We start from the raw sequence: 14,667 nt of genomic DNA, 5'->3' as shown, positions 1-14,667 counted from the left end.
TCCCGAGAATGGGCCAAACTAATCTGTTACCATGGGAAACCCAGCTTTGTTTTCCCAAGATAACAAGAAGTCAAGCTCTCGAGAAAACAACCGCAAATTGATCGTTATCGCAGGAAAACGGCGTAAATAAAATGTTTGGATGCATGTCCGCTAAGGGCTTCCGTAGAAAAATGTCCCAAAGACCAAGATAGCATTCCAAGGGTCAATCCAGTTCACTGCCAGGAGTGGAGAGTCCAACAAATATTCATGTTTAAGGAGCCAGAATTTAAAAAGTTACTTTCACCTAAAAATACAGATGGATGTAAAAATATTTAAAGGTTATGAATCAAAATATTTATCAAATAAATGAACTGGATTAAAACTGGCCTTACAAAAGACAAAAGCAACTCATGTCATACAAAACCCATTGTCCCTGAACCCCCTCCTCCCTCCTCTCAGACTATAACAAGAGGAAACGGTTACACAATAGATTTTAAACAACCTAAAATACCACCAGCCAAGTGAAAACACACACAGAGGGAAGGACAGGTTGGTTACATAGTCAGATTTTATTGGACAGAACGGTCACCAGGGCTACAAACATGAAGAAGCGGACAGTGACGAGGCGAACACCAGGGGGAGACCTCGCCTCGCTGCAAACACTCAGTGCTGTATTTCCCCAGAGCATCCGAGTCAGAATAGTGTGACAGAGTTGATCTTAGTGCTTAAGAAACAGGAAATTTCAGATCTTAGCTTAAAGGGATGATGGTCAAACCTCAGAACTGTCTGGAATGATTCCCCTGTTTGAACTTTACTAATAGTGGAAAATAACAAGGGAAAGAAACAGTACACTCTCCAGAAAGTACAAAAACAGCTCGGCCACTGTCGATTCCTCATCTTACTACCCGAACAGAGACGTTGAAATGACACTTTTGATCCAAATGACCGTTCCCAAAAACACAGATCAAATATCAACCAGGTCCACGATACAGAGTCAGACAATGCATCTTAATTTTGAAGGGCAGACTTTACAGAGACAAAAGTTCATACACAGGCGCTATATCAGGATTCATTTTTAACCACAACAGCTACAAATCATCTTACCAGGGATAAAGTCAAGGACTTGTGGGGGTTTTAAAGTAACTGGAGAGTAGATAGTGGAACAATAACACTGAATAAACACGACAAGGCGCCCTTTAAAAGACCGTCTCCAGTCCTCTCCCCCTGGTCCCCTCCTGCATCACTTGTCTTTTTTCTCTCAGACACCAGTTGGTTTACAGGTTTACTCATCACTACGAGATATATACGATACAACGGTTCACATTTTGCATATATCTGTGCATTATATCATACTTTGTTTTTTTTTTAACGATGTAAATTCATATCTCCAACACCTAGTTAGAAGGGGTGAGGGTGGAGGTGGAGAGGGCGGGGGGTGGATGAGATAAGCTATAAGGATTGAAGGGAGGAGAGAGACAAAGTAGGAAGGAGGGGGGGCAGAAGAAAAAAATCTTAACAAGATAGATGGGAGGAAAAAGTGGTCAGTTCGCTGCCTGGCGGGGGTCGAACTTTAGCAGCGGGTCTCGTAGATGCCGGAGCGGCCGATGTACCGCACCCATTTGATGACGTCGTGGTCACTGTAGTTGAGCTTGGACTCAAACACCTTCAAGTAGCGCACCTTGAGACCAGAGGGAGCAAAAGGAACCTGCAGAGACCAGAGGAAGGAGGTTAGGACGTGTCGGGGCATGCTGGGAGATGTAGGCCACACCGGTTTGCTTGTTGTGACTGTGGGTGTGAATGTGAGGCGAGCAGGGAGTGTGTGAGGTAAGCAGGCTGTGATTTGCATGGCTGATACCAGGATCACATTTAATCCAGAGTGTTTGTGTAGCTGCTGACTCTTTATAAAGTTCAGTTCAGCAATGAATTTAGCATAGGAATATCTCTATACGTGTGTGTGTGTGTCTGAGAGGAAGACAGAGGCTGAACTCTGACTGTGTTCTGACCTCAAAGTTCATAGAGATAGGGGGCCTGGCCCATTTCTTCTTATCGTTGGTCGGCAGCAGCTCGATCTCAGCGCTGATCTGTGACTCCTTCATTCCCGCCATGCGCTTGATCCTAAACACAGACAAACAGTACAACTTTGTGAGGGTTTGAATAAAGTTATTTTAACCGAAACCTATAAAAGACTAAAAAAGGTCAAATTAAAAAGCAGTTACAAAAGAGAAGCTTGTGTGTGTGAGGTTAAACAAACAGACACCAAAGAGAAGCAGTTAATCAGTAACTTGACACAGAACATATAAAGTCAGTTCGGTTGGGTCTAGTGAATACACAAGCAGAGCTGCTACTCACTTCCACACAATGGCGTTCTCACTGGCCTTGTACTTTGCTTTTCCCTTCATACAAATCACCTGCACGCCGCTGGTGTTGAGCGGCGTCGGGATACGCACCTGAGGAGGTCATAAAAGAAGAAAAGCCTTAGTACACCTAAAGGAAAAGAGGGCTTTGTGATTACATTTAGTCATGTGTATGTGTTGCATTTGACTGTTCACCTCGATCTTCTGGGCCAGCAGTGAGGGTTTGAAGTTGGACTTGATGACCACTTTAACCTCCAGTTTAGTGCGACCAACCTCCCTGACCAGAGGGATGACTCGGAACGGCAGGATGATGTCTTTAGTGGTGCGATACCTGCAGGAGGAAGGAGGAGGAGGGGAAACTGTCATTTTATAGGCAGCTTGTATTGCAACTCTTTAAACCAATAAAAACTAGAATGCACAGCGTAGACACAATATAATGTTATATGGTTTGCATAAGTCGAGCTCATGCCTATGAACATACACTGACCAGCCACTACATTAGGTACACCTGTACAATCTAATGCAGTTCAACACAACAGCACTGCCGTTGATTCTGCTTTTATTAAGTTTAGTTTTTGTTGACTTTTGTTTTGTTGAGAGTCTGAAGTGTGTAAATTCAATTTTATTACTGAGGCCGAAGTTAAAGGTGGTGTTGTACTGAACTACATTATATTGAGTGGCCAGAGTATTAGGAACACCTCTGAATATAACGCAGCTCAGTACAGCCCCACCACCAATTATGAGCTTGATGCTGAAATATGATTGAATGAACACCTCTATGACAGCTTAGAAAAAAGCCTGTACATTACAGGCAACATAAAAGCAAACCTTATGGCAGAGCTGGTGTGTTGGATTACATTAGATTTTTCAGGTGTACCTAATGAAGTGGCAGGTGAGTGTATACACTTTTCTAGTCTCATCTACAAGTTTATGTTTAAGCAATATCACATGAGAGGAAGTGACGTGCTGAATATCGATTCGGTCGCAGGTGGCCGAGTGCCGCAGATAATCACAGCTGTGCTGATATTCAGTGCAACATCACGACCTCGACTGTGATATTGCTTTATTACAACAGATAAACAAGGCAAATAGTAGTACACAGTAACAATCACTAACAGATTATTTTTTGCTCCACTAACTCAACTAGTTCCACAACTGGACTTTTGTTGCTAAGCAACCCAAACATCCCCATGCACTCTGTGTCTCCAGGTTACCACTGATCAGCTGTTTTTATCATGTACGTTTATCTGTTTGTTTTAATTTATCATCAACCAATAAAATGAGAGTCTGCTGTGTGATTCAGAAGTACCAGCTTGATCAGTGTAGACATACACGCTCTGCAGTAAAGTTAATTAACAGTATTCAGAACACCTGGCTGAGGCGGAGCGAAAAGTCCCAGTGATGTTGTGCTCTATACCACCACTCATGGAATGCCTCTTGTCCAATCAGATTGGTCGGAACTAACTGTTGTATGATTAAAAATAAAGTTTTCAAAGCTTCTACTGACCTCATGAGCTCATACTCTCCATCAGGGGGGATGAAGCTGATGCTACGCTCGGAGTCAAACTTACTGAGGCGCACACACTGGTGGAAAGTGCAGTCATCGATGGCTATGGACTGCTTCCCACTGCCAGGAGAAAAAAACACATCAGAGACACAAAACAGGCAGAATATTAGATGAATTTTAAATAATGTATTTAAATGAAAAGGTTAACTACCACTCTCCCTCATCTAATGTCCATAGTTAAAAAATAAACATCAACTTGTACACACAAGGACACAACTGCTAATATGAAGACACAGAAACATGAGATGACACTAATGTGCAACAACACAAAACACAACCCTGTTAGGTGTGTGGGTAAAGAGTTAAAGTCAGGCAGGAAGGTGGGGAAATAAAACAACACCAACCAGAACACCAAGACGGGACACAACCACCGGGCAGAACACTGAAGAGTTAACAAGGCGTGTTTCATTTGTGTTGAGTGTGTTTTGAGCAACAGTGCATGAGATGTACAGATTCTTAATGTGCTTAAAGGCTTTGACAAGACAGGTGTGATGTGTGGGCGGCCGTGTGTGCATGTGTGTGTGTTTGTGTTTGTGTTGATGTGGCAGAAGGTGAGGACTCTTGTCAGTACAGTACCTTCCTCCCCCTAAATCACTGAGGTACGGCACATAGAAAAGAAAGAGAGGGAAAGAAAGGAGAGATGCATCCAAAGGAAAGAAAAATAAACAAAGAAATTGTAAAGCCTGTCTTGTTGTAAACAGCAAGACAACACTCATAACACAGACACAGGGCTAACAGACAAGGTGGTCTCTAAGAATTTCATTCAACAATAACATTTCCTTGTCAGGGATTAAGATGAAAATAACAAAAAAGCTTGACTTTAAAGAAACTAAACTGCAAGTTACCAAAAATATTCAGCCTCGTTTATAAAATCATTTCAGATATTCATTTTTCCGCCTCCTCAATGTGTCACTCACCTCTTCCCTGCATCGTCAGACGCTCCTCCCTTGCCCTGCTTGTCGATGACAATCTTGTCGTTCATGCCGAACTTGCACTCGGGCATCCCGCTCAGGTAGCTCTTCATCACTACTCGGCCCGACACGTGGGCGCTCAGGACCTGGCCTGGAGAGCAAAAATGTGACTTTTTGAGTCTAAAAACCAACTAAAATACAAATGAGATTTTAAAAAAATGTTCTCTGGGAGGAGAAAATCCAGTTTTTAAACCATGTTAACATCTCCATGTGGTGTTCTTCATGTGCTACAAGACATGTCAGGGACAGCATGAGCAGTCATCTCCATGGCTGGGCCTGTCTGCTTTTAAACTGCAGTGTACCAAGGACAGGCTGAACAACACGTTTTCAGACTGGCAGGTTTGAGACGTCACAAACCTAAGGAGCCAATCCCGTTAATAGACGGGGTGACGCTACGCATATCATTATGTGTAACCTATGGCAACCACTTTGCTGATGCGTGAGCCAGTTTTCCGCTCTCTGCAAGTGTTGCGAGTAAACAGTAATCTACTATGACTGAACAAACAAAGAAAAGATGGATGACTACAGATACAACTTCAAAAATAAGTGAAAATCCAAAGAAAAAGAAACAAACTCGGCGCTCAGATGAAGCAAACAGTCTGAAAAGGAAAACGACCGTCAGTGAGGAAAATCAAGAGTTACAACCGTGATAAAGGAAGCCAGCCGTAAACGTCTAGTTAAACTGGGAAGTGTCCTCCATTGTATCACAATTATGGGGGGGCCCAAGAGAACAAAACTGAAATCTTCAAGATAGTCAGTTTAAATTTAGGGATAACAATGGAACAATGGAACCTCCATGTAAACATGAATGTAGGGTCCTCAAATTCCTCAGGAAACAACAAAAACCCTGCAGAGGTGAACTACTGCCACTTATTACTTCTAAATGATACCATTCCCATAAATTATTCATGTCAGCAGTCTCCACCCTGTTTTTGAGGAGGCCACACATACAGACCTTGCGGCGACATGAGCAGGTTGACGCTCTCCAGTACGTCCAGGAAAAGCTCATTGCGGCGATACTTGATGCCCTCGCGACGCCAGCCGATCTGGCCCGTCACCTGGCTGGTGATCTGAGACTGCTCCTCTTTTGTCTGCAGGACAGGGAGAGAAACTGTATCACTTGGGACAAAGCCGGGGGGCTGACAGACTGACAAAGGAAGGAAAGCTATGAAAAGGGGATCATTAGCACTACAGGGAGGGAGGAAGACAAATATGACACGGGTCCATGGACAGATGAAATGACTGCCTTGAGATAGGATCTCTGTTTATTACCTGGTGCTGAAGTTTGAAGAGTCCAGAAGCAGTTGTGGGAAACAAGGAGAGAAAAATAAGATGTTAAGTAATCACACAAAAAACATATTTATTTAATAAATAAACCAGAAAGGGTTGTTTTAAGTCTAACAACGAGTATCTGACAATCAAGAATCTATATTTTTTCCTGCACGATACAGACACTAAAGGAGCTCATGATTGGCAGTTAAACAGCTCCGCCAAAAAATCCTGCATCACAGCGTCCTGATAATGTTTTCCTTTAATGATTATAATTGCCAGTAAGACAGCAGTGTCACTCTTACTCACTGTTAGCTTGGATATTATCAACACTGTCAGTTACTGCAGCGCTGTGCATTAAAGAGCACCGAAGGTCGAAGCGTATGAGCTTTTACTCGGAGTCTAACGGGTTATAATTCACAAAGGAATTGGTCTTTATAATTGGAATTGATCTGGCAAACCTGCTCAGGATATCCTGATTAAACAATGTATTTACTATCTATCTATTGTTTACTTTTCTCCTGTGAGAGTTGTTAATATTTAGTCTAACTTCACTGGTATAAATTGGGTCTCTTAATGATGTAAAACAATCAAAAACACATCAAACTACAGCCTATAAGTTTCAGTATAAGTTAAATCATCCCCTCTCAACATAAACCAAGCATTACAACCTTCATGCTAGCAGTTAGCAAAGGTGTTGCTGGGTATGTATCCACTGATTCTTTGGATTTGAGAGCAAACTTGTCTTACTGACCTGTCCCTTAATGCCCTGCTGGGTGATGAAAGTCTTCAGAGCTCCGGTCTCTGAGTTCTGGGGGTAGCCAAAGTCCAGGATCTCTGTATGAACACAAACAGATAACTGTCGGTAAGAGATAAGACGGGTTACGGGAAAAGGCATAACCCTTTTACTGGGAGGACCAACACAAACTTTGGGTAGCATAATTCACTATATTCATTTGTCGGCCACTTTCCTCTGGGGTTTGGCTCAGGGTGGGAAGCTCAAATGCTGTTATAATGTTAGTTAGTTGTCATGTTAATATAGTAAAGTTGACAAACCAATATAATTTCATCGCCTCTCATTTGATCAGCAACCGCAAAGACGATAGATAGTGAAAATCCAGCCATTTTATTTCAAGATCAAACAATATATTTCATGACCTATTAGCTGACTTTTGTCAACAGCTAATGTAAGCGAACCCCTTAGATAACATTAGCATTTATAGTGTTACGTAATACTGTAGGAAAATCATAAAGGCCTAGCTTACAGTAAAGCTAGTTAGCCAAGGATAATGTAACGGATAAGGAGTGGAGTTCCTATCATATTTTCACTTCAAATTTGTTTCTTTTTCTTTGGATCTTCACTTATTTTTGAAGTTGTATCTGTAGTCATCGATCTTTTCTTTGTTTGTTCAGCCATAGTAGATTACTGTTAAATCGCAAGAGACCAGAAAAGCAGCCGCTTAGCTCCGCCTACCCTCTCTGGCAGACCAACCACTGCTGGGTGATGGAAAATGCGACACTAACTGGGCGCCGCTTGGGATTTTTTCGGCAAATGTTGCCACAGACACCCAGTCTGTAATACTGCAAATGCAAAGGCTTGCAAACCTAGAACACAGTGTGACGTCAGAGGAAAAAGGCTGCGGTGTGTTAATGATGAAGCCAATTTAAATCTGAATTTGCCTTAAATACGGTTAGATTAATGATGATGGACCAGACTGAGAGTAGAGTTCAGGAGTTCACTACTGCTGCCGATATATAAAAATCTGCAGCGTACAAGAATCTTTGACTCACTTCAGAGCTGCTCAGTTTTAAGATTTATCTGAATATACTGCTAAATGCTTGCTGCTTATTGATTCCACACACAAACATCCCGAATATCGGCTCCTACCATCGAGCAGCTCGTAGATGAGCACAAAGTTGTTCTTGATGTTCTCCTCGCTGATCTTGCCGAAGTAGGCCGTCATGACGTCACACATCTTGTAGAGGAACTCGAACACCATGGCGGCGTTGACATTCTGCTTGGTGACGGCCGCCAACCAGATGTTGGAGCGCTTGACGTGGAAGAAGCTGGTGCGGGCGATGTTGGTCACCGGAGATCGAACCTGCTGCCGGGCGTGAATCACGTTCACACGAAACGCGTCCACCGCGTTACGCCTGAGATGGGAGGAAAGGGGAAGAGAGACAGAGACGTAAGCAAACACAACAGCCAGAATGTCGTTAACCTTTCCACTCTGTGACCTTCTGTGAAAATGTTGGAGTAACAGTTCTGCAAGTTTCCCCTCCACACCTTAAAAACACATCATCCACTCATTTTAAAATGAGCAATTACTAAAACATTTCCCATCGAACTGGAAGACGACAGACCTCATTGGTGCCTTTCGGAAAGAGACTAGGGCTGTTGTTTGGTGTAATTTGAGATAATTATATCATAGGGAAGGCTTTGCCAGTTTAGGTTGACACCCAAACATCATCATAACTAACACGACTCCCTGGGAACCAAACCCTGTTAAACACAAACGGTCCAAACATGATGTTTAGTGTGACAGTTCTTCTGAAACTGAAAGGTTTACCTTAATATATACATTAGCGCCATGATGCTTTGGGTAAACAAAGCCCTGATTAATGTGGATTTATAAATAACAGGGCTTAGCGCGCAGAATGCAGCACGGTTTGACAAGAATACCAAATCCTCCTGAGAACATCTAGAGGCGCTGACTGTCCATCTTCGCGTAATTCAAGACTACTTTTATCTCCTCTATTTTGAGACACACATCATCGGTGGAATAATCAGCTGAATGCATCTAGGGCTGCATTCATACTGCAGGCCTTCATGCTCGATTCCGATTTGGGGCTCATATGTGATTTTATGGGGTCACTGTTCAAATCTATTTTGGAATGTGACCCCGGTAAGATTTCAGTGTGAAAAGAAAATGATATTAAATAGACGTGTGCGCAAACAATAACAAAAGATGCTGACTGCTAAATGTTTTCCGTAAGCATGGCTGTGCATAAACTTTTGTGAAAGTAAGCGACACCTCCATCAGAGACGGGCAAAACGGACAAGAGCGGCAAAGGCATTAGTCCTTGCCTTATCTGCTATGAGTCGTAGTCCTCCACAGTTAAGCGGAAAAAGGAAGTCTTCCTCTTCTTTAGAATCACTCCTGGAAACGTGCATGTTACCAAGGCAACGTGGACCAATTCCAATTTGAGTGTTCAAATACAAGTCGCATGCAGGTCGCATGTTTTGGATTCTGATTTAGTACCACATATTCAAGAAGCCCAGTTCTGAGTTTAAAAAATGCAACTTGTGCAACTTTTTGCTGTTCACGCTGATTTGAAAAAATCTGATCTGTGTCACATAGGGGGGAAATATTGGGACACTTTTAGCTGCAGTATGAGTGAAGCATAATAACCTCAATAAAAACATAAAAGGCTATACTTTACTATGATAATGTAACAAGAACCAATTCAACCAATCTCTTACTGACGCCACTTTTCAGTGGTACCATGATGAACAAAAGTACTAAAGGCATACAGGTGACAGCCTGTACAGTTGATGTTACATGTTTGAAGAGGTCTATAATGTTCTCAAAGCATCATAATATCACCACTGATGTAGTATAGGAGGTCAAGATGGCAATTCTAAATTCTAAAGCTTATCACACAAAATAGTTTATATGTCATGTTGTTCCTTGACATCCATCAAGCAGCATTTAACCGTGTTCCCTACATTTTCCCAACAACCATTTCCAGTGTTTGTTTAACTCAAGCACCAGTTATACAAATGAGAACCCATAAGATTGAACTAAAATCATCGCGCAGTCTCACTTGGTTTCTTTGTGATAAATCAAAGCAGAATCAGCAGATAAGGGAACTTTAATCATCATACCATCCCATGCTCAGACTACATGCTTAAGCACTGGTAGAGCTGTTTTTGCGCATCTAAAAAGGCTCTGGTGGCTGAATTCGTCAGCGTTAATTGTTTGCCGTTGTATCTCAGCGTCTGGTGGTTTATTTAAGACCGTAATGTCATGACAGGTGACTCATGCTTCGAGGAAGAATCGGGGATGTTGACCGTGGAATCAATGGGCATGCAGTTGAGGGTTTTCAGGAGGAGGGGGGGGTCATTGATTGGTGGTGTCCATGAGAGAAGGGGGAGGGGTCATGCTTGATAGGCTGGAGCTTCTCTTACCTATTCCTACAGGGGGGCCAAGATGGACAGATGGAGGAAAATGGTGATACAGAGGATAGAGAGGAAACAAGGATGAAGTAAAAGGAGAGGAGAGAGACAAAAATGCACAAGAGACATTTTCGTGCATTATGTACACAGACAGAGTGAGTCACATGGTGTTTATAATGGCGTTATCACTGAAACTGCATGACCCAAACTCAGATCCCCCCACGACCCTAACCCTAGTATTGGCCCAAGTCTAGAGTGGATAGTGGCCATCAGAACGGAGCCACAAAAGTTGATTAAAATCAGTTGAAATCAACACTCAGGTCATTTTTTTTCCAAGCTTCAAGTAAGAAAATGTCAGTATACATGTGTTTTTCCTGACAGCTACATAGACTGGAAGAAGTAAGCACATATTGCTAGCAAAAAACGCAGAACACAGGACGGTGACACAGAGTCCAGGTGCATTGTACTGCCTTCCTTAATAACCTTTATGCTGGTATTTATCACGTCGACAAGGAAATAACTGTACTGTCAGTCAGGAATCATTGTTAACATTAGATAGGTATTCCTCCAGTTAAAAAAAATGCATTATCATAAGCAACAAAATCTTTCTTTGTATCCTTCTTCCTTATCAAAGATGGCCTTCTTTCCTTAAACAGAAAACTATGTCACACTGTTTATGTTTGCAAATCAGTCGGAGAGATTTCTTCCATCATTCCAGTTGGGCTGTGCATCTTCAAATGCTCTATTTGGAGGCCTACTTGTCTTGGACACTGTTTCACAATCCCCCAAAAGAAAGAGGACACAGTACCCTACATGGCAGCGCACAAAACCTAGATAAAGGGCCAAGTGGTCGGGCTCATTGAGCGTTTCTCTGCACTATGGAAGCAACGGGGAAGATTTTTCTACTTTCTACTTCACATAATATTAAAACTCTACAGCTCACGAAAGAACCGTTTTATCTCTTTTTGGAGCTTTTATTAAATTGGATTTTGGTTATAGGGGCTATACTGTGTTCGTGCTACCCTTAGACAAGGAATGAGTGTTATTAAAGCAAACATAATGACATGACTGATTGCAACCTGGGAGCAGGACAAAAGATGGAAGGGATCCGTGTGCACATAAGTCTTCCTGCAATTTAAAACAAACATGCAGACCTGGCATAGATCTAATCCAAACAGTGTTTGATGGCGTCTCGGTGGCTCAGTCATTCTTTCCTGTTGTCGCGTCTGTGCCTCTAACCATACAACTGTAATAAAAAATGCTCCAGAGATGAAATGTTATAACCCACTGACCCAGCACTGCTGCTGTGTACCCACATAACCAACACTAGGACATCAGTTTCTACCCTTATACCCTTATGCCCTCTCTGCACCTCGCCAGCCCTCACTGTGTAAAACTACAAGACACAGGACTGGTGCCTGCTCTGGAGAAATGCCTACCCTCAACTCGATCACTGAGGATAGTTGGGTTTACACAAAACTTAATGTAACAACTGGATGTAAGCATGGAGGCCTACTTTACAGGTGAATGATATTAACAAAGTGTCACAAAAACAAACACACAAGGAAGAGGAAAGAGAGAGGGGCGAGAGGGGGCAACTTCTTTTCAACAACACTCGAAACTTCAGCAGGTTTTTATGGACACCAGCCTCAGGTCTTTTAAGGTTAAAGTCTCTTTTTACTTCTGCAGTTAAGTGAGCCTTTAGAAGCCAATAATGAGTCTTTTCAAGCTTTTGCAATGTGTTTTATCGAAACCAGCCAATAATGTATTCCCACCCCTCCATGCCAAACTCAGGGAAATAGCTTATTTGTGACGTCTTTGGTATATTCTTTAATTTTTAAAGTTCAGAACAACATAAGGCTGCACACAAAAGGTGCCTGCTATTAAATATTAATAAATTACTTACATCTTGTATCAACTATGAGGCCAATTTGGCAATTGTTAGTTATAGTAATCCTTATAATATAGGGTGTGGTTTGGTAATCACAAGTGAACCGAATCATTACCTCATATAACATGGGAAAATGTGAATGAAAACATGAATTTGTTCCTGGTTTTGCATGATCATACTTGCATGCAAGTGTTTTAAATTAATGTCACTTGTATCATTCGTCTATGGGAATAGTCTCGGCATGTTATTTAAAGTCTTTGAATTCATAAATAAATGCATATTTACATCTGTTATATCCTGAATACACCTAACAGAGCTCTTTGTTGTCATTGTCCTTGATGTTATACTGGTTTAGCTGTGTTTCAAACGCATTTTAGAGGAGATTACAAAACAGTCAAATGTTCACTTCTTAGCTGGGAAAAGAGACATAATCCTCTCTCATCCACTCAGAATCAGTCCCAACCTTTCCACCCCCCACTGGATAAGGACTTCTTCACTGACACAAAGTAAACCAAAATTCAGGAATGTTAAAGGCAGGTTTGCTCCTTGGAAACGTACCCAATGTCATCTCGGTAGACCCGGGAGATGAGGACCTCCCCCTTGTGGTTGTAGATGAACAATCCTCCAATCATTGTGGCTGCTTCTCAGTCCCAACTGGCCATGATGGAACCAAACCCCGCCTGAGAGGAGATAGAAATGGAGCAAGAGATGGCAGGAAGGAAACAGGGAAAGGAAAGAGGGGTGATAGAGAAGTGAAAGCAGTGAGAAGTGAGAGAGTGACCATCAGTACAGGGAGGCGCTTGTCCCTCACATCCGCTTTCTCTGTCTCTTCTTTTCTCTCTCACACACACACATACACACACATCACTCTATTGCCAAATGAATAAACCCTGCAGCTGCCCCACTGTGGTGACTCATTTCTGATGCGTGCATGTGCATACACATGCATGCAACAAATATCACTGCAATACAGGCTAAAACGACTCCACTGCCACCACCCTCACAGCCAAGTCTTCGTTTCCTTCCAAAGAAAGATTAACAACAGATTAGCAGCCACCAGTTAGACGCAGGATGTCACCAGGTAGCCAGATACAAATCTGTTGATCTTACTGGGTTGCATTTTACAACTAAAGGCAGACTGGAACTACCTAGGCTTTACATGAAATCCATGGTAACATCAAAACATAAAGATAGTAAAATTCATCAAGATGCAGTGCAGACAATTAGCTTTTGATGCTTATGGCTTACACCAAAAACATCATAGTAGTTTCTCCCCATTCAAGAATGAAGCTTCTGGAAACAGGGGATGAAGGACATGCTTGAAATTCCTCGAAGACAGAGGCCAGAAGACTTGCACACACGGTGCTCAGGGGACTCATATTACACCATCAAATAACCACGATTAGTAAACTAATTCCCCCATATGATAATAACCCAGTCGTGACCAAATAAACCGTGCACAAGACCTAAGCGGGTTAAATCTCCCGTTTTATTGGCCGAAGTCAAGATGTCTGCTCACTCGGGCCATTTCCTATCGTTCATAAATTTTTCATATTTTCTCACTTCTTTCTTCCCCGGTTGGGGACAGGTTTGCTTGCGACGCTTGGTTAGAAAAATGTTTAAGTGGCTACAGCACTGAAGGAAGCTTGACCTTCAGGTAAGATCAAAGTGATGGAGAATACACCGAGTGAGGAGTAGCTAGCTAATTTAGCTTAGGATAGCGGGCTAGCTGACGGTGATGTTTAGTGAACCAGCGTAGAGCCGTGCGGAATTTTCAATGGACTTCCGGTGAAAAGAAAACCTGACCGTTTGACGACGATGTACGACGCAATTCTATTAATACTTGCTGGAATACAAGTGAGCAATTTGAGCTTATAACACCGACTATAAACAAAAGCGTTAGTTCGTTTATAATTAATAATTTGCATACTGAATACTTTTATTTTGAAGGGTAAAATGCGCCCTTTTTCCGTTATCACACTAGCTGCCGCTGCTAGCTTGACGTTAGCTTGCGGAGCGGCAGCTAACATTGCTAATGTTAGCATCGCCACCAATTCCAACGGTTTCACCGGCTGTCTTAAAACGGTTGCCGGGTTACAATTTGATCTTTCTGACGAGAAACATGTTACTATCTCGACTTTGGTGAGCTTACCCTAGTTCTCTCACGAACGCCACCCGTCTTTCGCTCCCGGTTTGCCTAGGATATAGCCGATGTCAGGATCCGGTAGGTTCCCAGTTCACACACCCGCTAATTCCGCTCCTTCCTCCTGGTCCTCTGATAGCTGTCAGCTGACCCGCCGTCCTTACGCACAACCGTTCCGCTGTGACAGGAAAAGGCGCGGCTGGAGCGATGTGTAAACCGCACCCAGGCCATGTTATGATAAGCTACATAGGCTACTGGTCAATTATTATTCGTTTCATGGTGGTTTATTGTTGGTAATGTGTGTGATAGTTAT

General features: G+C 42.5%; 1 protein-coding gene across 1 annotated transcript; it reads right to left on the bottom strand.

The window, feature by feature from the left end:
* Positions 1-529: 529 nt before the first annotated feature.
* Positions 530-14,508, bottom strand: LOC138611502 (AP-2 complex subunit mu-A-like). Its single transcript, XM_069684656.1, has 13 exons — positions 14,364-14,508; positions 12,770-12,891; positions 8,029-8,294; positions 6,895-6,977; positions 6,144-6,149; positions 5,827-5,962; positions 4,818-4,962; positions 4,477-4,494; positions 3,841-3,960; positions 2,529-2,664; positions 2,329-2,426; positions 1,983-2,094; positions 530-1,684 (listed from the first exon to the last, which is right to left on the bottom strand). Exons 2-13 carry the CDS (start codon positions 12,841-12,843, stop codon positions 1,550-1,552), a joined length of 1,329 nt encoding a protein of 442 aa, XP_069540757.1. The 5' UTR covers positions 12,844-12,891; positions 14,364-14,508; the 3' UTR covers positions 530-1,549.
* Between the last annotated feature and the right edge of the window lie 159 nt (positions 14,509-14,667).

This window comes from Semicossyphus pulcher, unplaced genomic scaffold, assembly GCF_022749685.1.
Source record: "Semicossyphus pulcher isolate SPU_LCO1_2020_fin unplaced genomic scaffold, fSemPul1.0.p SCAF_7, whole genome shotgun sequence".
Taxonomy (NCBI): Eukaryota; Metazoa; Chordata; class Actinopteri; order Labriformes; family Labridae; genus Semicossyphus; species Semicossyphus pulcher.
The sequence above is the reverse complement of the archived record's forward strand: the minus strand, read 5'-3'. Positions and strand labels throughout refer to the sequence as shown.

What these genes read in the sequence shown, in the direction of transcription:
- LOC138611502 (XM_069684656.1), bottom strand. Translation starts at nt 12,843, where the DNA reads ATGATTGGAGGATTGTTCATCTACAACCACAAGGGGGAGGTCCTCATC. An exon ending in GGAGAGTATGAGCTCATGAG is followed by an intron (nt 2,665 to 3,840) that starts GTCAGTAGAAGC and finishes TTCCTCCTGCAG; the next exon opens with GTATCGCACCACTAAAGACA. An exon ending in TGCTGGCCCAGAAGATCGAG is followed by an intron (nt 2,427 to 2,528) that starts GTGAACAGTCAA and finishes TGACCTCCTCAG; the next exon opens with GTGCGTATCCCGACGCCGCT.